This window comes from Nicotiana tomentosiformis, chromosome 3, assembly GCF_000390325.3.
Source record: "Nicotiana tomentosiformis chromosome 3, ASM39032v3, whole genome shotgun sequence".
NCBI classification, from domain to species: Eukaryota; Viridiplantae; Streptophyta; class Magnoliopsida; order Solanales; family Solanaceae; genus Nicotiana; species Nicotiana tomentosiformis.
The window spans coordinates 25,600,401-25,620,786 of record NC_090814.1 but is presented as its reverse complement, the minus strand read 5'-3'; the positions used below and the strand labels follow the sequence as shown (position 1 = coordinate 25,620,786).

The window sequence follows — 20,386 nt, the reverse complement described above, 5'->3', positions numbered from 1 at the left end:
CAGAGTTAGCTTATTGATCGCAAGGATTCTTGGTAGAGTTGCTTGGTCGTCGATGTCCCTTGGAGTCCTTTCCCTTCATTGTACTATCAGCTTGTTATTTGAACAGTATTGTATTTCGATCTTTGAGATCTTTTCATGTATTCAGCTAGAGTTCGTGACTCTGTATTACCTACTCTTGAGAAGTTGTAGTGATTATTGTCGCGTAGGCATATTTCACATTTATTTTGGTATTTATATAAATTTCTAATTTAAAATATCATTGTTAAATTGGCTTAATTATTTTAAGTAACCGGCTTACCTAGTCTTAGGGACTAAGTGCCATCACAACGTCTAAGGTGAGATTTTGGATCGTGACAGCTAGTGACGATAAGACCGGAATATATGTCTTGCCTCAATTGTGCCAAGAAGCTAACGAAATCTCTTCCTACCAGGAATTCAAAAGTGTTTTTGTATGCCAAACAAAAATAAATAAGTAATAAAACGTTAGAATAATTTGAATTAACTTGAAAAAAGAATTCAATTATTCATAAATTATTATTATTTTTTAATTGAATAATTTAACGATTTTCATTTCATATTTGATATTGATTAGCTCACCAATCAATATGTAATAGAACTCGCTTCGCTTTTTTGATTGATAGATAAAATAATAGAATTGGAAAATTCTCTATTTACTGAATAATAACTTTTTTGTTGACAAAAGAATAAACATCATTTATATTCCAAGGTGGGCTCTTGAGATTATTTTTACTAAAAAATCAATGATATTGCTTATAACAATTCCTTCGTGAGAATTAAAATTGAAGTAAGCAAGAATCAAGATTTAAAATGCTAGATTACTAAAAATTACCCTCCATCTACTAATTTATACTAGTCAAAATGTATAGATTTTGCTTCGTGAGAGTTACTAATTTCTGTGATCAAACACTCGATTGACTACAGCATTTTTCTGCATCAACCAACAAGAAATAACAATGGGAATCCGTTGAATTGGACAAATCGGTGGGTGCCATTGTGGAGAATGGACAGGCAACAGCGTCGACTCCGGTTGGAGAGGCATGGCCTCTTGTCCCGAAAGCTTAAGCCAAAGCTCAGAGTTTTCACTTCCAGAAAGGTGTTTAGATCTCTGCTCATTGGCCTCGCCCTCATCGCCATTATCCCCCCTATTTACTTCCATTTTCGTCTCCGTCGATTCCATCAGGTTATATTCTCTTTCCTTCTCATATAACTTTTAGGTGTTCATATTGAAAGCACAGGTGCTAAATATGTTACGTTCACTTTATCCGAGTTGATCAATGCTTTATCATTTCTATCACCAAAAGAGAGAAAAAGGGAAAGTGCAAGACGAAAACAAAGCTTATGGTATTGGTGCATAATGTTTCACAATTCTTATGGAATGTGGAAATTTTGGTTTGATGAATTTTTTCTCCATTGTTTGGTGCCAATAACTGAAATAATCTTGCATCTGTTAGACAAACATGATGGCGTTGCGAAGAAAGGTGCATATTATCACAAATGAAGGGAAACACGTTGTGATGGACTTTGCAGGCAATCAATTAGTTGTTTGCCTTATTGTTTTTTCCTCCAGATTGGAGTTTTGGGATTTAATTTGGTAAATGAATGAGTAAATCCTTTGAAGTCCTTTGGTTAGTGCCCTCCGTGCTCGTATCACTTGCCTACAGATATTTGGTACTATCTCTGCTCTAACAGAGTCTTGAAATCCTAGATAATTATTTTAATATATTTTCCTTCTGATAATGAATCAGTGTTGAGACCTACATATCTTAGTTTAATTTTTCGGGGAGATTGGTATGACCCACTAAATTGTTCATACAGCATATTGGGTACAGGTTTCTGGTTCTAACAGCTGTTTGTATTTCTTACTGCATGAGTGAAGTATTTGAATTCCTGCATTTGGTAGGATCGCTTGTTCCTTAAACATACAAAGGAATAATGTAAACATAATTATGCAGATGCAATCACAGAAATGTAGTTGGCTGCACAGTCTTCCTCTGGTCTGTGCTCATGGTGGTGATTCGTCGAAGGCCTTTCCCAACACTGTAGGAATTTTCTGTTCTTTTGGTTGAGTCATTCTTGGAAACATCTTTATTTGGCTGATATTGTTCATTTTTAATTTGTCGCAAAATGATCCCCAACTTCATTATTTGGAATTCTGATAATCTTATCATTCATGTAGATGGCTGCATACCGAACTGCTCTTAATTCTCAGGCTGACTGCATTGAGATTGATGTTTCTCGTTCTTCAGATGGTGTGTTGTTTGCCCTCCATGACCGGTATGTGGACTTAAAACTCAGGGAAACCAGTTAGCGACACGTCTCCAACTAAAGCTTTAGAATTTGTGACAAAAACTTAGTTCATATATGCATTGTGCTATGACGGAAAAGGTGGTGCCCAAATGTTTTTTTAAGTTTGACCAATCAAATGTTTTCCAAAATAAGCATTGCTACTATAAATATTTACTTTATGCTGGGAGACAGTTCACATGGATGAGAACAAAAGATTTCAAGGACAAAAGATCTACCTTATTCAGTTTCCAAGAATTCGCATGAGAAACAAAGTTTGAAGTGGTAAAAGAATGTTTGTGAATATGAAGTAGAGCAGGACAAAGCAATAGTAGGAACCTTGCATGTTTGGAGGCTCATTAAGTTGATATTTTCTACAAGATATTAAAGTTCAACTTCAATGATAATTGTTCTCTACTCGAAATACTTGTTTTCTCTGGATTTTCCTTACATATTTTGGGTCAAAGCTGAATTTGACCAGGTAGGCATGTAAATTTTATTCCATACTGGGAATACAGCCTAAGATTTGGTTCCACACTTCGTAGTTTAGAGCTATTTCCTGCAAGAAGATAAGAGGGGACATATATTACGACATTCATTTGGAATTTTATGATAACAATTGTTTCTCACTGTTTTAGTAGTCTGGAGCATTGATTTTCACATGTCGCAGGCAGGGATTTGCAACGGATAACTGGGAACAACAATTCTAAAGTTTCACACTTAAGCTCAAAGGAGGTGGGAACCGTTAGGTTTTAAATGTTGATTGACTGAAGCAAATATTGGATCCTATTTTGTCATGCATCTAAAATAAATTATTTACTAACACCTTGTATTTTAATAGCTCCAATGTATTTTGATTTTGCCTCTGTCCAACAAGAACATATTAGAGTAGAATGTTGAATATGATTTCTTTACTTTGTATTTGTAGATTAAAGAGCTCGATGCAGTTCATCAGCTTAAGTTGGAGCATCATGATCTAACTGTTCCAACAGTTGAAGATGCATTAAAGGTACTCGGAAAATCCAAGCTTGTACTGTTCTCTCACTCCATGCCTCTTTCATTCTCCTCTTTCTATATCTCTTTCAAGAAAATAAAAGCCACAGTTTTATCTCCCACTAGTGTGTAATATTTCTGCCAGCTATTGGCGATACTGATGTTGTCCATAGAATTCATTGTCATATACAATACCTGCATGATGTTCCTTATGTTGTTTCCGGAAATAGGATTTTTCGCTGTTTGTTTAATAACTTGGCATTTCATTTCCTTCAGTTGATATCAGGTTCTGTCCGCCGAGTAATTCTTGATGCAAAAGTTGGTCCCCCGCTGTATGAAAAAGAGTTTGCAAAGGATCTTCTTTCTATTGTAAGTCTGCTGTTCCCATTCTTCCAAATAGTTACCTTACTAGCCATAACATTTACTTGAACATGTATCATATGGTTTCTCTTATTGGTGAAAATATTAACCTAGTTGGTGAGTTCTTTACAATACTTGCACTTGCAACCCAGCAGTTAACTCCAAGAAGTTTATTTCTACACTTCTTTCTTCTTCTGTTTTTGCCCTCCTTTCTTTTGAGTTGTGGAAGAAGAAGAAGTTCATATCTACTTCTTCTGTAGGAGCAGCTGATTGAGGCATATTGTGTGGTCTTTCTTAGCTTTTACGTGGGAGTAGGAGAAATTGTTTCATGCTTTCTTATGGATTTCATCCCGATAGAAAGTTACAACTTTTGGTAGTCACTATCCATGATCAGCTTTTCCTTTATCTGGAGTTAATTAGGCAAAATACATAAGTAGCAACCTGAACTATACACCAAATCCCTGTTACACACTTTTTGAGAATAAATATCATATTACACACGCAACCGCTCAAAATTGTGTCTAGTACACACCACTTTTTTCTTGACCAATTTTTCAGATTATATGTAATGTCACGCACCAATAACATCGTGGCACTTGTTAATAATTTTTTTATAAAAATAAAACACTTAAATTTTTCTTGACCAGTTTCTCTTTCCTCGTCTCTTTCTCTTTCAGAAGAAAAACAGAAGCACCACCATAGTTAAATTCTTCTCTTTCTTTGAAGACTCACTTTCTTCATCATCTTTATTCTTCTTTACCAGTATTTTCGTTTCTCTAAAAAATTTTCACCATTTTTTGGTTTCTGGGTTTTGTTTGTTTTGTTTGCTATGGAAACACCATTTTAATCAATGAGTGTTGCCACTGTAACAGTGGCCGGAAAATGGAGGTCGTCGTCATTTGCCTTTATTAACCAAACGAGACCAGATCTGAATGAAGAACCACCAACTTGTCGGAAAGATCCGAGAGCTCCACCCATCCGGAGAACATTTGAGCTCGTCGGCCATGAACTGATAGTGGAAGTAATGACCTGGCAATGGAGATCGTCACCGGCGTTACAAGTTATGGCCGAAATCTACTTAAAGGAGATGAAAGGGGAGGAGATGGGGAGGCGTGTGAAAGAAAACGGAGCTGCGGTTTTCGCCGGATTCCGGGGACCGCAGGGGCTCCAAATGGGGAAGAAGGGACTGGACATCTTTTTCTTTTACTTTAACTATTAAATTAAGAAAATAAGGGAAAAAAATAAGATTTAGACACGTGTGCTTATATAAGGATTTGGACAGATAATGCATAGGTTTGACGCGCTCATTTTTTTTGTTAAACACACGCGTGCATGCCATCTGGCAAAAATGGTGTGTGTATAATAAATATGTTATCCATCCTTAGAAAGTGTATAACAGGGATTTGGTGTATAGTTCAGGTGGTTACTTATGTATTTTGCCGAGTTAATTATCATTCTGGCTTTTGAAGACAGCTAATTAATTACATGTGGCTATAAAAAGACAGCTAACTGCGTGCTTAAGTGTTATTATTGATAATGGATGGTGTATGTCACTGACCTTGTTGTCTATTGCAACTTAAATGTATGTTTTCCCACGTGACTGAGGTTTGTGCTGTGCTCTCTCTCTCTTTTTAAATTTTTACAGGTCAACAATACAGGCTGTAAGAATTGCCTTGTATGGGCTAAAAGTGACAGTTTTTCAAGAGATGTGATGAAACTGTCGTCAGATGTTATGGTAACAACTGTTTTTTTTTCTTCAGTTTGGCGTTCACTTCTCATTTTCTTGCATGCCAACCATTTTAGAAGTGACTTAGGACACAGATAATATTGGTCTGTTCTGATGCTTTTGCAGTCTTTTCGTGCAATGTTGGTCTTGCAAATGGAGGAAACTATATCTGAAATCTCATATTCTTGACATTATTGTGCTAAATTTCCTTTTATCCTATGAAAGAATGCTGGGTTAGTTCAAATCAACTGTATTTGTACCCTGAGTGTTGCAGGAGAGGTGGCAAGGGTTTTGTAAGAGCAGATTGTAAAGATAAGTTTCTTTGACTTGGGAAATGTGCCTACTTTTTCATTCACCTTCCGGTACCCTTTCCGATGGAATTTCACTCCTTTTCCGGTGAATTTCCTCCTTCGCATAACATGGGGGAAAAACTCTTCTTTATTTGAGGTGACAAGTCCTACGAGCTTATCGACATCGGTGAAGACAATGAAAGGTGGTTCTTATGGTCGAAAGGGGCAGTAGATTTACAAGTAAAATTAAGATTGATGAGGACAACATCAGATGGGTATGTGAGCAAATGTACCAAGCTTCACGTGGCGCCGGGAGTCTTTACAGAAGGTGGGGGAGAAAGATACAAGCGTATTTATACAGGGTGTATCAAAATTACAATGTTTATGGCAGATTCATCAGAATTGAAACTTGGGTTGGAGACAGAAAATCTGCCATCATAATACCAGAAAACGACTACAACAGGGGGTGGGGAGATATAGCAGGAAGAATATTACAATTTTTGGGGAAGGCTGCCAACTACAAGTTCAAAACGTTTGCAGATGTGCAAAAGAGATCCTTTCTAGTGGCTGCAAAGATTCCACAATGGCCTACACAAGTCAACGAGCAAGAAGATGTAGTGGCTGCTACTGAAGATGTTGCTGCTGCCGATGAAAGCTCCCAGTTTCTATCCAAGTGCCTGATTGATTGCTTCAACGACCCTTTCAAATTCAAAAATGGTTTATCACAAGGTGGAAAGTAACAGCAGGTCTCATGGTCACTCCGATGGCCCATAATTTGTTCCTCTTCAAACTACCATCGAGACAGGAAACAGCTAGGGTAAAAGCAGGGTATTGGTTCTGGAATGGGAGATACTTGACTCTTGAGTGGTGGTCGCCGGAATCTGGGTCATCTTCAACCAAAGGTGTAATGGGACAGAAGTGGATCAAAGCCTTTGGAATCCCTCTGCATGGCTGGACATCAAAAACTTTCAGTTTCATAGGAGATAAGTTCGGAGGATTCATAGGCACCGATGAGGACACGAAAAACAGGGCACATATGTTCTGGGCCAGAATCTGTGTAAAAGAAAAAGAGATGAGTTACCCGGGGGTTGTCGAGTTAAAAATAAGCAACGCGAGCTACAAGATTTCAGTTTTGGAGGACGTACTCACAAAACCTGCAATTTCCGGCGAGGTTTCAGTCGCCGTCGGAGTAGAGAAGGCGGCAGTCTCTGATAAGCCCTCCTCGAGTCAAGCGAAGGAACCAACGAACAACCCAGTGGTCTTTAACCAAAATAGACCCATCATCTTTAATTCAAAAGAGGCTGACGTGGCTGCCTCAAACTCAGGGCATACGTACAGGATGCCAGCTGGGAGGCACATTAAATCAAATGTTGGGGTCAAAGAGAGGACTCAAAATTTGGGCCTCTTAGTGGACCGTGAATATTACAAAAAGGGCCCAAAAGGCAAGCATGCACAGAGGGGAAAATTAACAAAGCAAATCTGGAGAGCAACTGGGCCTAAAATTGACCCATGTGTTTTGAAGCCCAACCCCTACATCTCTGTAAATTATTTTGACCCACTAATGATAGAACTAGAAGCCTCCTTCTCAGAAGGGCCCAGTGTTAAACCTTCTTCAATGACCCACTGCGACTCAGAGGCAGACGATGAAGGAGAAAAGGTTCTGCAAAAAATTTGCAGGAAGATGCCACAACCAACTGAAGTTGTAGACAGTTCAGATGTCGAGCTCTCTTCTTGCGACACACTTACCCTCCTATGGTATGAACATGGCTCTTCAAACATGCAAGTAATCGATACCCCAAATATCTACGAGCATACAAGATGGACAAAGGCTGTGATGTTAAAGGCATGCAAGGCTTTTGGGGTTAACGTAGAAGGGTTTGAGCATGAGATTATGGGTATCATCCTCCGGATGGATCAAAAGAGGCAAATGCAGCTGCAGAAACAAAAGTCACCTTCCAGAGAAAAAAAATGGGTAAGAAGAAGCAAAAAAAATAATTGGAAAGACTAAAATGGGGGCCTAAATTACGAGGGTAAAAGGAAAGGGGATAGGGACAGGTTTTACAAAGCTTTTTCTGGATGAAAGTTAAAATATTAAGCTGGAACGTGCGGGGATTGAATGAAGCAGATAAAAGGACTACAACTTCATCACTGATTAAGAAGTGGAAGTCAGATATTGTTTGTTTACAAGAAACAAAAATAGAAGAATTCCCAATATCATGGATCAGACAAATATGGGGCAATCGTTGGGTAGAGTGAGCAGAGTTGAAATTTGTAGGGAACAGTGGAGGTATTATCATCTTATGGGACAAAAGGCAATGGGCAAACACGGATACTCATCAAGGTTGCTACACTCTTTCATGCATGTTAGAAAGCTTGCATGAACAGTTCAGATGGTGTTTTACAGGAGTGTACGGGCCACACACAAATCCTGAAAGAGAGGAACTATGGTTAGAACTTGCAGCAATCAGATCTATCTGGAATGAGCAATGGGTTATAGGGGGTGATTTCAATGTTTGTAGGTATGAAAATGAAAGATACAATTGTGTTAGAAGGTCCAGGGCCATGGTGTTCTCAGACATCATCCAAGACCTGGGAATTATAGACTTGCCTCTACAAGGAGCTTATTATACCTGGTTCAGAGGTGAAGACTCATTGCAAGCTTCGAGAATAGACAGGTTCTTAATTTCCCCTAAATGGTGCGACAGTTTCAAAGCTATCAAGCAGCTAGCCCTCCCAAGAGTGATCTCTGATCACAGGCCCCTACTCCTTGAGTATGGTGACTGGGAAGCCACCCCCTCTTATTTCAAGTTCGAAAATATGTGGCTACAGGCCGAGGGTTTCATTGATAAGGTTAAAAGCTGGTGGCAGAGCTATGTGATAAGAGGTAGCCCAGATTTTATACTTGTGCAGAAACTGAGAAGGCTCAAGGCAGACATCACTAATTGGAACAGAGAGGAGTTTGGCAGACTAGAAACACAAAAGACTAAACTACTGGAGGAGCTAGCAATGTTGGAGCAAACAACAGAGAACAGGGCCCAAACACAGGTTGAAAAGGAGAAACTAATGCAGATAAGAGTGGAGTTACAGAAAATAGCAAAGGTTGAGGAGGTCTCATGGAGACAAAAATCAAGATGTCTATGGCTTAAAGCAGGTGATAGAAACACTAAGTTCTTTCAGAAAATGGCTAACTCCCACAGAAGGAACAATTACATTAATAGATTGAAGATAGGGGAGGAAATTACTGAGGACCAAGAAGCCATCAAAACTGAAATCCTAAGCTTTTATCAGGGGTTATATTTAGAGAGTGAGCAATGGAGGCCTAGTGTCAACTTTGAAAACTTAGCCAGGATCTCGATGGAGGAAGAAGTATGGTTGGAAAGAGCTTTTGAAGAAAAAGAAGTGATGGCAGCCATCAATTCTTGTGCACCAGATAAAGCCCTATGGCCCGATGGCTACACAATGGCTTTTTACCAAAAAACTTGGGAATTTATCAAGCCGGACATCATGGCAGCAATCAACCATTTCCACCATAACTGTCATATGGTAAAGTCCAGCAATGCCTCCTTCATTGCACTGGTCCCCAAGAAAAAAGGTGCAGTAGAGCTCAAGGATTTTAGACCAATAAGCCTTATTGGAAGTGTGTATAAGATAGTGGCTAAACTTCTGGCAGAAAGAATGAAGACAGTGATGGGGAACCTAATCTCAGGGGAACAGAATGCATTCCTAAAAGATAGGCAGATAACTGATGCAGCATTTATTGCAAATGAACTGCTAGATGAGAGACTTAAAAGTGGAGTCCCTGGAATTCTATGTAAACTAGACATAGAGAAGGCATTTGATCAAGTCAACTGGTCCTATCTTCTGTCTACTCTAAGGGGAATGGGATTTGGTGAAAGATGGATAAGGTGGATCAAGTTCAGTCTAACCACTGTCAAATACTCAGTCCTCATCAACAGATCTCCAGTTTGCTTTTTCTCCCCTCAGAAAGGGATTAGGCAGGGAGACCCTCTCTCACCTTTTCTCTTCATCATAGCAATGGAAGGTTTGAGAAAAATACTTGATAAAGCAAGGCAATTGGAATGAATTGAAGGGTTCAAGATAAGCAACAACTCAGGGATTTCAATCTCAATCTCCCATCTGCTATACGCAGATGACACACTAATCTTCTGTGGGGCTGAAAGACTGCAGCTGCAGTACCTTAATTTAACCCTTCTTATTTTTGAATCTATTTCAGGTCTACACATAAACATACTGAAAAGCATGATATATCCTGTCAATGTGGTACCTGACTTAGATGAGCTGGCAGGTATAATGAGTTGTGGCATTGGCTCATTTCCTACTACCTACCTTGGACTACCCTTGGGAGCAAAACATAAGTCAGTGAAGGTGTGGAATGGTGTGATTGAGAAAGTGGAAAAAAGATTAGCAACTTGGCAGATGCAATATCTCTCAATGGGTGGAAGGGTGACTCTGATCAACAGTGTCTTGGACAGCATATCAACCTACATCATGTCCCTCTTCCCTATGCCAAGTAAAGTCCGAAAGCAGCTGGACAAATTGAGAAGATCCTTTTTATGGGAAGGTAACAGTGAAGGTCACAAATTCCATTTGATGAAGTGGGCAACTGTAACTCAACCAAAGTCACTAGGTGGTCTGGGCATTAGAGATCTTTCAAAACACAACAAGAGTTTGCTAATGAAGTGGCATTGGAGATATGGGCAAGAAGGCACAAGCTTATGGAAGGAAACAGTGAAAGCCAAATATGGTCACCTAAATAATTGGAGTACCAGAACCGCAAGAGCTCCTCATGGGGTTGGGCCCTGGAAGCACATTAACAGCCTAAAGGAAGTCTTCCAACAAGAAGTATCCTTCAAAGTTGGTAATGGAGCACATGTGAAATTTTGGAAGGATTAGTGGCTAGGGAACTTCACACTTCAAGAAACCTACCCCACTCTTTTCCACCTAGCTACTGATCCTAACTCAACAGTTGCACAGAATAGATCCAACAACACTTGGGAGGTCCTTTTCAGGAGAAACATCCAAGACTGGGAGATAGAAGAAGTGCTTGATCTACTTGGAAGGTTAGCAAATTGTACAACGAGTATCCAGCACACAAGCTAAGATGGGGTACTTCTAAGGAAGGGGCATATACAGTGAAGGCAGGTTACAATAAACTTTGTGCTTTGAATGAAGTTATTGACATGTGGCCTTGGAAGCTAATCTGGAAAATCAAACTGCCTACAAAGGTCAGCTGTTTTGCATGGACAACTCTTAAAGGTGCTATTTTGACACAAGACAATCTTTGTAGGAGGAACTTCCAGATTGTGAATAGATGCCACATGTGTAAGCTAAACTCAGAATCAATCAATCACCTATTTTTGCATTGCACAGTGGCTACTGATCTTTGGCACATGTTCTTCTCAATTTTTGGTATCAGCTGGACAATACCTCAGAACATTAAGGAAGCAGTTGAAAGCTGGAGCTTTTGGAAAGTCAGCAAGGCCATCAAAAGTATCTGGAAAATGGTCCCTGGTTGCATATTTTGGTGTCTTTGGACAGAAAGGAATTGAAGATATTTTGATGGCATTTTAACTCCTATTCACTTTTTGAAAGCTAGATGTCTAGTGTATCTTTTCAGTTGGAGTAATACCTCCCCCGTAAATAATGTTATTCCCTTTTTAGACTTTATTGGCTCAATGAGCCTAGCCTGATGGCCCATTTTTTTGTGGTTAGCTCCCTATGACTAGAATAGCACATGATGTACTGGAGCTAACATCCCTTCTTTTGTACTTATTGCATCTTCCTGATGCCAGCAATACAACACCTTACTTCATCAAAAAAAAGGAGAGGTGGCAATGTAAGGAACAAGTTCATTGAGGTCTAAGCTTCTTTTGAGTGTTTGCTGTGATTGCTCTCTGTATAACTTATAACAAATTAGACACTTTCTGGATGGTGTGTATTGCTATTCTTCAAAATTGTACTCTCTCCGTTCTGAATTAGGTGTCTGAATTGTTTTGGACACGACTATTAAGGGAAAAAATGGATTCTGTCTTAGATGAATGAAAGGGTGTCCGAAAGCTGAGGTAAAGTTAATTTTTTGAATAATTTTGACTATTTTTAGAATAAAAGTGGTTCCATTATTCTCTGTTTGATTATAGCATGACGAAAATGTATTGACAAATGCGAGAAAAAGTCTCCATGAAAGTGGAGTTGATTTTGTGACACTAAAACAGTAGCTTGACTAGTGTATCCTAGATTTGCTGTAGGTTTACTATCTTTTTTTAGATCATAAACTTACTGAATTAAGTGTTATCCCTATAAATTCCACTCTACATAAGCTGAATTGATCGTAGCTTGGTTTATGCGAATGTGATGTTTGGTGGTTCTGCAGGTAGGTTACATTGTCATGGTAGATCCTTCAACAGGAACTAGAATGAAGTTATTGAGATTTCGAGGTGCTGCAGTTGTTGGTGTTTACCATCCTTTAATTGATGAGAATCTCATGAAAATCCTCCATGGGTATGAAGTTTAATCGGTTTTGTGGTCCATACATGCATCATAACGGCACTCATTTTAGGTCCACAACTACAGTTATCTAACCTTGTGATTTCTCCTTTTCTTTATTTCAACAGGAGGAATAAAAAGGTTTATGCATGGACTGTTGATGATGAGGACTCAATGAAGAAAATGTTATTTGAGCGGGTGGATGCTATTGTTACAAGCAATCCATCTTTACTCCAACGCCTTATGCAAGATGTGAGGACACAATGCTTTGAGGAAGGTTTTTCTCTGTCCACTTGAGGACAAGTTATATTTTTCAAAAGATAGATAAACCAAAATTTGCGCCCTGCAAGTGAAATGGGAAAAGTAAACCAGGGAATGCAAGCGGGAGAGGCTTCGGTTTTACAAATGCAAAATATTATTTTCTCAAATAGTGTGTGTTTAGAAGACAAAAAAAAAAAAGAAGAAGGATGGACACAGGACGACAACACCAATCAGCTAATATACAGCATTAAATGTACTTCGATTGCATTATCAGCTTGACATGCTGGAGCAGCGCCACATTTGCCAGCTACGGGTTGGATGATGCTGAAATGTATCACAGAAGTTAAAGCTTTAGGAGAGATTGCTGATAGCTATGGTTAAAAGGGCTTCTTGTAATGGTACTGTCAGGCTATTAGCAGGCCAGCTATTTGAAGTTAAAATGAAGAAGGTTGGGAATACTATAATTTTCTGAAGACGATGAGATGATTGTTGTTCTACTGCTATGCTCTTTAAGCAATGTATGCCCTTTGCTTTCTGATTCATCTTTTATCAGCTTGGTTATTAGGAACGATACGTTATATCTGCTTGTTCCTCTTTCATTCGTAAATTAGCGGATGAGCAACTTTTCTGGAAAGGAGTTTACTTGTATACACGACAGTGCTATCAGTGCATTTTAGCCTATTTGTTACATTAAATGAATGTACATTGTGCAAAATGCGGGTATTTATGGAGTGTATGCGAGTGGAATTTATGACACGATTAGAAAAGTTCACATTACGAGCCCCTTATCAGTTGATTTAACAGATAAATACAAGTCTAGTTTAGATGGCCCCTTTTCCATGTCATGTGGAAGAATAACAAAAAGTTAAGTACATTGTTGCTTGAGATCAGGAAGTCTTTGGCTTTGGCCTTACGTATTGTATTTGCTTTTCAACTTCGAGCATAAATAATAGTATTACCTCCGTCCAGTCTATGTGAACATATTTCTTTTTTGGTCCGTTCCAAAAAGAATGATCCCTTTCTAAATTTGAAAATAATTTTGCTTAAACTTACAGTTCTACCCTTAATGAGAAGCTTTTATAACCATAAAAATACTCTGGACTCCTTTTTGAATTGTTTAGGATCATAAATTTCAAAATTCTTATTTTTTTTCATAAATTTCATGCTCAATCAAACGTGGGAGCGGGGATATCAGATTCCACTGCCTCTTTATCAGCTTTCTCTTGTTTCGCATTATAAACAAAGAGGGTGTTTGGCTAAGCTTATAAGCTGGTCAAACTGACTTATAAGCACCTTTTGGCTTATCTACGCGTTTGATAAACACTCAAAGTGCTTATAAGCCAAGTGCTTATAAGCTAAAATCAGCCGTAAGTCATAAGCCGGTCACCTCCAACTTATGACTTTTTAACTTATAAGCACTTTTAGTTTGACCAACACTTTTACTAGTTTATCCTTAATAATATTTTCTAATTCACAAAATACTTTTCCCAAAATAAATTTCTTAACTTTCTCTTCATTCCATATTCGTTATTAATTCTTTTCTTTACAAAGAAATTTTTAATTTATAATCTTTTGAAAAAGATTCAAGGGTATTTTAGTTATTTTAACAAAAGAATAGCTTATCAGCATTTTTTAATCAAACACATCAACAGTTTCAGCACTTTTATCCAAACACGTAAATACTTATTTTAAAAATCAGTTTCAGCATTTAAAAAAACTTTTCACCACTACAAGTTTATCAACTATTTACAATCAGCTAATCCAAACGCGCTCAAAGCTTTCTCAACTCATACGTTTCCCCAACCAGCATACGACATCGTTTTGTTCCTTCGCCATGTGTAATTAATAGTTGGAAAAAGTCCATATAGGAATCTCATTCAATTTCAGGTCGTTGTGTTTAAATCCTGAACGTGATTGATTCTTTTTGCTATTCCTTTCCAGCGCGATCCACCATCTATTGCGACGCCATATCATATGAGTCATTTGGTTCCAATCAGTTTGAGTTGACCATTGAGTGTAAAGTAGAAGAATTGATAGTTAAGAGGTCTTCAATATAATGTTCAAACAGATTGGATTGAAAGTGGGTCATTGGTCTCACAAGAAGATCGTTGATCCTCTTCTCCAAATCCTCCGCAGGTTACGCATTTTCCCCTTTCTATTCCTCAATGGCATCTAACTTTACACTTTTACTGAAAACAGAATTCACTACTTTTTAAACACTATTTGGATCACATAGAGTTGCTGATCTGGCGGAACTTGTGATTGAATGAAATCGTTTTATTGATTTGTTTTGAAGGGGTGCAGAGCCAAAGCAATTGGCATTCTCTGGGGCTCTTGGCGTTACACTGGGTATCTTTCCCATCGTTGGTATCTCTTTCATCCTCCTCGTTCCACTTTATTTGACACTCCATATGACTAATTTTCAACTTTCCACAATTCTAATTCACTTAATTATTAAATTTTATACTTTGATATGGTGCTTTCTCTATCAAATTTAACCTTTTAACTATACTCCTATTATTTTGAAATTTTCTTCCACTACCACTAACATAATACACTAGTCAAATTTTAAATACCGTGTCAAGTCAAATGACGCCACATAAAAGTAAAACAGAGGCACTAATATATATATTTGTCAATATTAATTAAATGGATTTAGTCTTTTATACCTACCAGTTTATTTTAGCTCTTCCTGTGAAAGCATTACATCTTTACTGCCTTGAGTTCATGGAAAACATTTATCTTGTGATCAGTTAATTTCTTTTCAAGTACATTGAGAAACTTTAGGTCGTGAGCTTGCAAGCAAGTAGGGTACAAAGATGGTGATAATGTTGATGAGATGAATCCATAGAAAAAAGTGGAATATGGCAAACTGATGAAAAATCAAAAGACAATTTTATCCCACTAAATTGAGATGTCCACTGCAAGATCTCCATGCCAACTGATGGGGGGATTTGGTGCTTTCCAAATCAAAACATACCAAAAAGTTGGACAATATTTTGAGTTTGGTTGTATCTTGAGCTCATAAAATTGCAAAACTAGATATGAATTCCCTTTGCAAAAGACAAATTTTCATTAGACTTAAAATATTTATTCTAAAGTTGCAGAAACCAGATCAATCTAAAAGCCGATTCTGAAGGAAAATCTGGTGATTGGTAAAGGATATGACATTGCAGCTACCAGCAACTAAGTTGCTCGGACACGGGTGCGTATCTAGAGGTCAGATCCTTCGAGATATAAATTCTAAGATTCGGGGATACGGATCCTAGTACGGATACGGGTACGGGGATCCAGTTAAAAATAATTCAAAAAATAAAAATATAAAAATATCTCTAAATTATGAAAATTTTTGTAGAATACTTATGTATAGCTTGTAAAGTGTGGATTTCTTTTTTATTCTCAAGTTGTAGATAAGTAAATGATTGATTTCCTAAATAAAGGTATGCTATTTTCTTCAAATTTACTCTAGTTTGTTCTGATTTTGGGAATCAAATTGTATCTCGTCTCGAATTTTTTCATCTGTCGTGGATCTCATACCCACACCCATACTAGTGTCGTATCGACACGGGTGCGGCACCTAAACTGCCGTGTCGGAGCAACTTAGACCAGCAAGCATATAACATCATAAGATTTATGAGCCCGACTTTTATAGGGATGACTTTAGGTCTTCGCAAATATTTTCTAAAGGTCATTTAAAAGTTTAATTTGCTTTTAGTTAATGATTCCCTTTAAGTGAAATTGAAATGTATGTGAAAGTTCTAGATACGAGCAGAAGGATTTAGTAGTAATAAATCTTGTATGTTGGGTGTAAAAATGAAGTGAAACGTGATCTTTACAAACAGATTTGGCGACAAATACTTTCACAAGCAGGTGAGTTGGAATTCACAACAGATAGGACTACTGACATGCTGAAATTTGCAACATCTTAATGAAATAGAGTGGAGAGCATACTTTTCTGCGAAGCTATTCTTTCAGCTAAATATGGCACATCTATTGACAATACTTCCTAGTCATGAACTACAGTGAAAGATGAAATACATATGTGGATTTTTTGAGTTATTCAAACTTTCATTGCCTAGCTCAAAACATCCATCAAGATGGAAAGACTTGAATTGTATCGATCCTGTCAATGGAATCAGCATAGACGTCTTTAGGCATTACACTGCAAGTTCCGATATGGTTTCTCAGCTTTTTGGCTAAAAACTAATTAACTGGATAGTTTCATTTCCTATAGTTGCCTGATCTACAATCTATTTTTCTTTGACAGGGGTCCCTGTATTTATGTGTGGGTTAGCTATTGCAGTACTTGGATCCTCGTGTCATGCACCAACTGTGTTCTTGGCCAACTTCATTGCTACTCCAGTTGAGTTGAGGTACTGAACAGAGGGGCTTTGGCTAGAACAGTTCTTATTTTTCTACAACGCCCCACCCAAGTTTAAGTAGTTTGTTCCAAATCCTTTTTAATGATTGAACAAATATCACCTGACCCTGAATTATGAGATATGGATTCCTATGACTTCCCTCCCTTTCAATTTATGTGGTAGTGTTTGACACAACACAATTTTTAAATTAAAGTGGCATTTTGCATGAAAAGGTTTGGATAAGTGACTTGCCACTTGTCATGATTAAAAGGCTACTTTTATCCGATAAATAGCTCTTATCATTGACAATCATATGCAAGAAGAAACCTTCTTCAGCCAATTCTTTCTCACGTCCAATTTTCTTCTAGAGACATTTAACTGCTTTTCTGTTATTCTCCATTTCTGACTAGCTGGTTTGTTATTTAAATTTTGATGTTCATGTTCCCTCTCTGTTAGAGGAAGGCTTGTTTAATCCTCAGGAAACTTTCACATTGCTGAAATAATTTCTTAGCCAGTGCCTAGCATGACTCAACCAATTTGTATATCTGCTCATAAATAAATAATGTAGTAATATTGTCTTTCCTCTCAACATAATATTTATTTACCTTTTCCCTTATATTTTCCAACAGTCATTACGGGTAAAATTGAAAATTTAAAGTTAAAATATCTCCAAATATAAAAAAGGTATCATTCTTTTTGGAACAAACTAATGGAATAGAGGGAGTATATCTTTTAATATTTGGTTCTGCCAGAGATGTTCTTGTTGCTCAGACTTCTTTTTTACCATTTTCTGAGTAGATAGACACGAAGAGTTCTGTTTCATGTAAGAGATTGAGGAATAAAATAAGTCGATGCATATATATCTGCACTGTCACACATTTTGCTTCTGTTTCACTATGCCTCATGTTTGAATAGAGCATCTGCAAATATCTGTTTGCTGTTCTTCTTTTATATACTCCGTAAAAATGCAAGACGTTCTTTTCATGTATATGAATTTTCTACCCATGTGAGCAACCACTTCAATTTCAGGAGAGATTTTTGTCTTTTCTGTTTATAAAACTTGATGTGGCAATGAAGCAATTTCAGCTCTTAACTATCAAACAGAATACAAATCTAAGCATTCAACTTAAGGAAACAAAAAATATGAGCATTGACATTCTTATGTAGGTTCTCTTGTATGCTCCTTGTACATGGAGTTAGTACCTGTTTGTCAATAAAATTTGCATGATAAAGAAGTAATGGGGACAAAATGCACAGACCTTATTATTTGGCTTGGGCTGAGGGATCATTATTCCTGCCTGTGATGTTTACAAGGGGTATGATCAACTTCTGTTCTCAAAAGTCTGAACCTGTGATGACTTTTTCAGCAGGATGTTCTTGGCGGATTCCGTTATGCCAGATGCAGGTCTACATGCATACTTTATGTGTGCCTGTGTGGAACATAATGTAACATTTTTTTTTTTCCGGGGGGGGTTTTGTTGGAACAATGAGATAAGATGGAGGGTTGTCTAAATGAGTGGTGAATTGAGGTCTATAGTGAAAGCTATTAATTGCTTTCATACTGATTTTCCAGTCTTCCTCTTAACCATGTTTTTTCATTATATTTTTTCATGATACATTCTTAATATCCTCAATGCTTGATGTGCCTCACTTTGCAGTTTGGTGATTCCGTTCCTACGTTTAGGCGAAGCTGTGAGTGGTGGATCTCATTTTGCTTTGACCTCTGATGCATTAAAGAAGGTCTTGACTGGTCAGGCTTCGTGGGAGGTCTTGCTGAGCATTTTCCATGCGGTGAGTAAAGAAGCTTCATTTCAAGCATTTTTCTCTTCCCTTTCTTTCTCATGTCAGTATCTACTTCTGATTGTTGCACTGATGATCTACTTCTTGAGCCTTCAATCCACAGTCAATATTTGCTTTATACATTGAGTTTGAGTTTTTTCAACAGAGATGGACTTGTCAGTTTTCTTTGATTGTGCTAAGAAAAGCTGTATTGTGGTGTGGCGATAATTAATTACTTTGAAGTGAAACAAGGTTTCTTTTTTGGTTTTCCAATAGATTTCACACTTTTCTGATCCTGTTTGTTGACCGTTCACGAAGTCAATAGTTTCCATGCATATATGTTTTAAATACGTACATATGACTTGCCAATGGAACATGCATTATTAGCATCGTTATGGCTGTGATATTTAGTCACTCAGCATGCGCCAAATTTTTTATCGGTAACTTTGTTTAAGTTCCAAGACAAACCTCTATAGAAAAATTAATAGAACAGGGTGTCTTTTGTACAATCTCAATTCTGATCCTGAATACTTCCCATCTGCTCCTTCGTATCTCTTCTCTTCTTTTTAGATTAAGGCAGGAAAAAGATGTTCTTCTGCTGCTGATTTTCAATTTCTGAACTTATGAACTATTTTACAGTTGTTGGGCTGGCTTGTTGCTACACCATTCATCCTGGCAGGGCTTTATGTACTGTTTTTACCATGTTTCACATTGTTGGTTCGTAAATTCAGTAGCGGTCAACCAATCAAAATCAATAGTGTTCCTTCAAGTCCGAAGAAGATTGTTTCTTCAAGCCCAAAAAAGGCTGTTCAACCCCTTACAGAAGTCAGGGTTAAAGTGAGGGATGTATAATGTTCTTTGAAACTAATGTATTAGCTTCTCTTTAGTAGTTCTTGTAATGGAACATCAAGAATTCGGGCATTTCTGTACATGTATCAAGTTTAAAATTCCAGTCTCAGAGGAATTGGCATTGAAAACTGTTACAAGTGATATTGAAATTATGGTGTCTATTTTGGTTATCCTACTACAGTAAGCAAGTATTTTCTGTAAATTTAGCAATATATTTAACGAGCATTTCTTGCAATCTATATAATATTTCTCAACTGTCTCCCATAAGGCCACAAAGAAAGGTAAAAGGGAAAAAAGAAATGTCAAGAAACTGTAATGTTTCGCAACTTCTTTTTACCTGTTTTGAATTTGTAAAGAAAGAATTACATGAAAATATAGTTGACCCAACATTGTCCAATGTTGGCTCATAATTTTAAATCTTACCCAACTTAACCTATTTCGTATATATCTTGAAAGTGCTTCCGTCGGCGTTGATGATGAAATCGATAGCATTGCTCAGTGGAGAGATTAAAGCTAGAAAATTCAATTTTCGATTGATGAGTGTCAAAATTTAGAGTTGAAATTTTTCGAAATCATGATTTTTTGTTGGATGAATACATCTGGATTTTGTACTAAAATTGGTCTATTGTTGCGGCGAGACTCAGAACACTATTGAAGAAGCATCAGTACTCGAAGTTCAACTCAGATCTGGATAACCTTACTCTAAAACGATTAGGTGTTAAAAATTATTGAAAAAGCTTGTAGTAACTTAAATCAAGAGTGCTAAATTGATTGGGTTTGATTAACATTGGTTTTAGGAAGGAAATTTTACCTCATATACCAAAGGTATACACCCTATTTATTATAAATCAAAATTATTTTAAAATATTATTTTCTATAGCTACCTTTTATATTTTATAACAAAATAAGTATTTATGGTATATACTACCATTGAGTCATGAAATATACTACCATTCGCT

The 20,386-nt window shown here is 37.3% G+C and overlaps 2 protein-coding genes across 8 annotated transcripts; both read left to right on the top strand.

Annotated features, from left to right (window-relative positions):
• The first annotated feature begins 788 nt into the window (after positions 1–788).
• Positions 789–13,153, top strand: LOC104097614 (glycerophosphodiester phosphodiesterase GDPD4). Of its 5 annotated transcripts, none has more exons than XM_009604208.4 (9): positions 792–1,201; positions 1,974–2,060; positions 2,198–2,295; positions 2,979–3,039; positions 3,233–3,313; positions 3,574–3,666; positions 5,303–5,392; positions 12,065–12,192; positions 12,306–13,153. In XM_009604208.4, the coding sequence occupies exons 1-9, from the start codon at positions 1,022–1,024 to the stop codon at positions 12,472–12,474; spliced, it is 987 nt and encodes a 328-aa protein (XP_009602503.1). In that variant the 5' UTR covers positions 792–1,021; the 3' UTR covers positions 12,475–13,153. The 5 variants fall into 5 exon arrangements, with proteins under 5 accessions (XP_009602505.1, XP_009602506.1, XP_070052916.1 ...); XM_009604209.4 differs by having other exon boundaries at positions 2,975–3,039; XM_009604210.4 differs by lacking the exon at positions 1,974–2,060 and having other exon boundaries at positions 789–1,201.
• A 1,152-nt stretch (positions 13,154–14,305) lies between these two features.
• On the top strand, positions 14,306–19,629 carry LOC104097613 (uncharacterized). Of its 3 annotated transcripts, XM_009604207.4 has the most exons (6): positions 14,506–14,574; positions 14,735–14,805; positions 15,540–15,657; positions 16,706–16,811; positions 18,458–18,590; positions 19,218–19,629. In XM_009604207.4, the coding sequence occupies exons 3-6, from the start codon at positions 15,603–15,605 to the stop codon at positions 19,428–19,430; spliced, it is 507 nt and encodes a 168-aa protein (XP_009602502.1). In that variant the 5' UTR covers positions 14,506–14,574; positions 14,735–14,805; positions 15,540–15,602; the 3' UTR covers positions 19,431–19,629. The 3 variants fall into 3 exon arrangements, with proteins under 3 accessions (XP_009602500.1, XP_009602501.1, XP_009602502.1); XM_009604205.4 differs by lacking the exon at positions 15,540–15,657 and having other exon boundaries at positions 14,306–14,574; XM_009604206.4 differs by lacking the exon at positions 15,540–15,657 and having other exon boundaries at positions 14,314–14,574; positions 14,735–14,787.
• The last annotated feature ends 757 nt before the right edge of the window (positions 19,630–20,386 follow it).

What these genes read in the sequence shown, in the direction of transcription:
- LOC104097614 (XM_009604208.4), top strand. Translation starts at nt 1,022, where the DNA reads ATGGACAGGCAACAGCGTCGACTCCGGTTGGAGAGGCATGGCCTCTTG. An exon ending in GTCTCCGTCGATTCCATCAG is followed by an intron (nt 1,202 to 1,973) that starts GTTATATTCTCT and finishes ATAATTATGCAG; the next exon opens with ATGCAATCACAGAAATGTAG. An exon ending in CACACTTAAGCTCAAAGGAG is followed by an intron (nt 3,040 to 3,232) that starts GTGGGAACCGTT and finishes TTGTATTTGTAG; the next exon opens with ATTAAAGAGCTCGATGCAGT.
- LOC104097613 (XM_009604205.4), top strand. Translation starts at nt 14,495, where the DNA reads ATGTTCAAACAGATTGGATTGAAAGTGGGTCATTGGTCTCACAAGAAG. An exon ending in CTTCTCCAAATCCTCCGCAG is followed by an intron (nt 14,575 to 14,734) that starts GTTACGCATTTT and finishes TTTGTTTTGAAG; the next exon opens with GGGTGCAGAGCCAAAGCAAT. An exon ending in TGCTGAGCATTTTCCATGCG is followed by an intron (nt 18,591 to 19,217) that starts GTGAGTAAAGAA and finishes ACTATTTTACAG; the next exon opens with TTGTTGGGCTGGCTTGTTGC.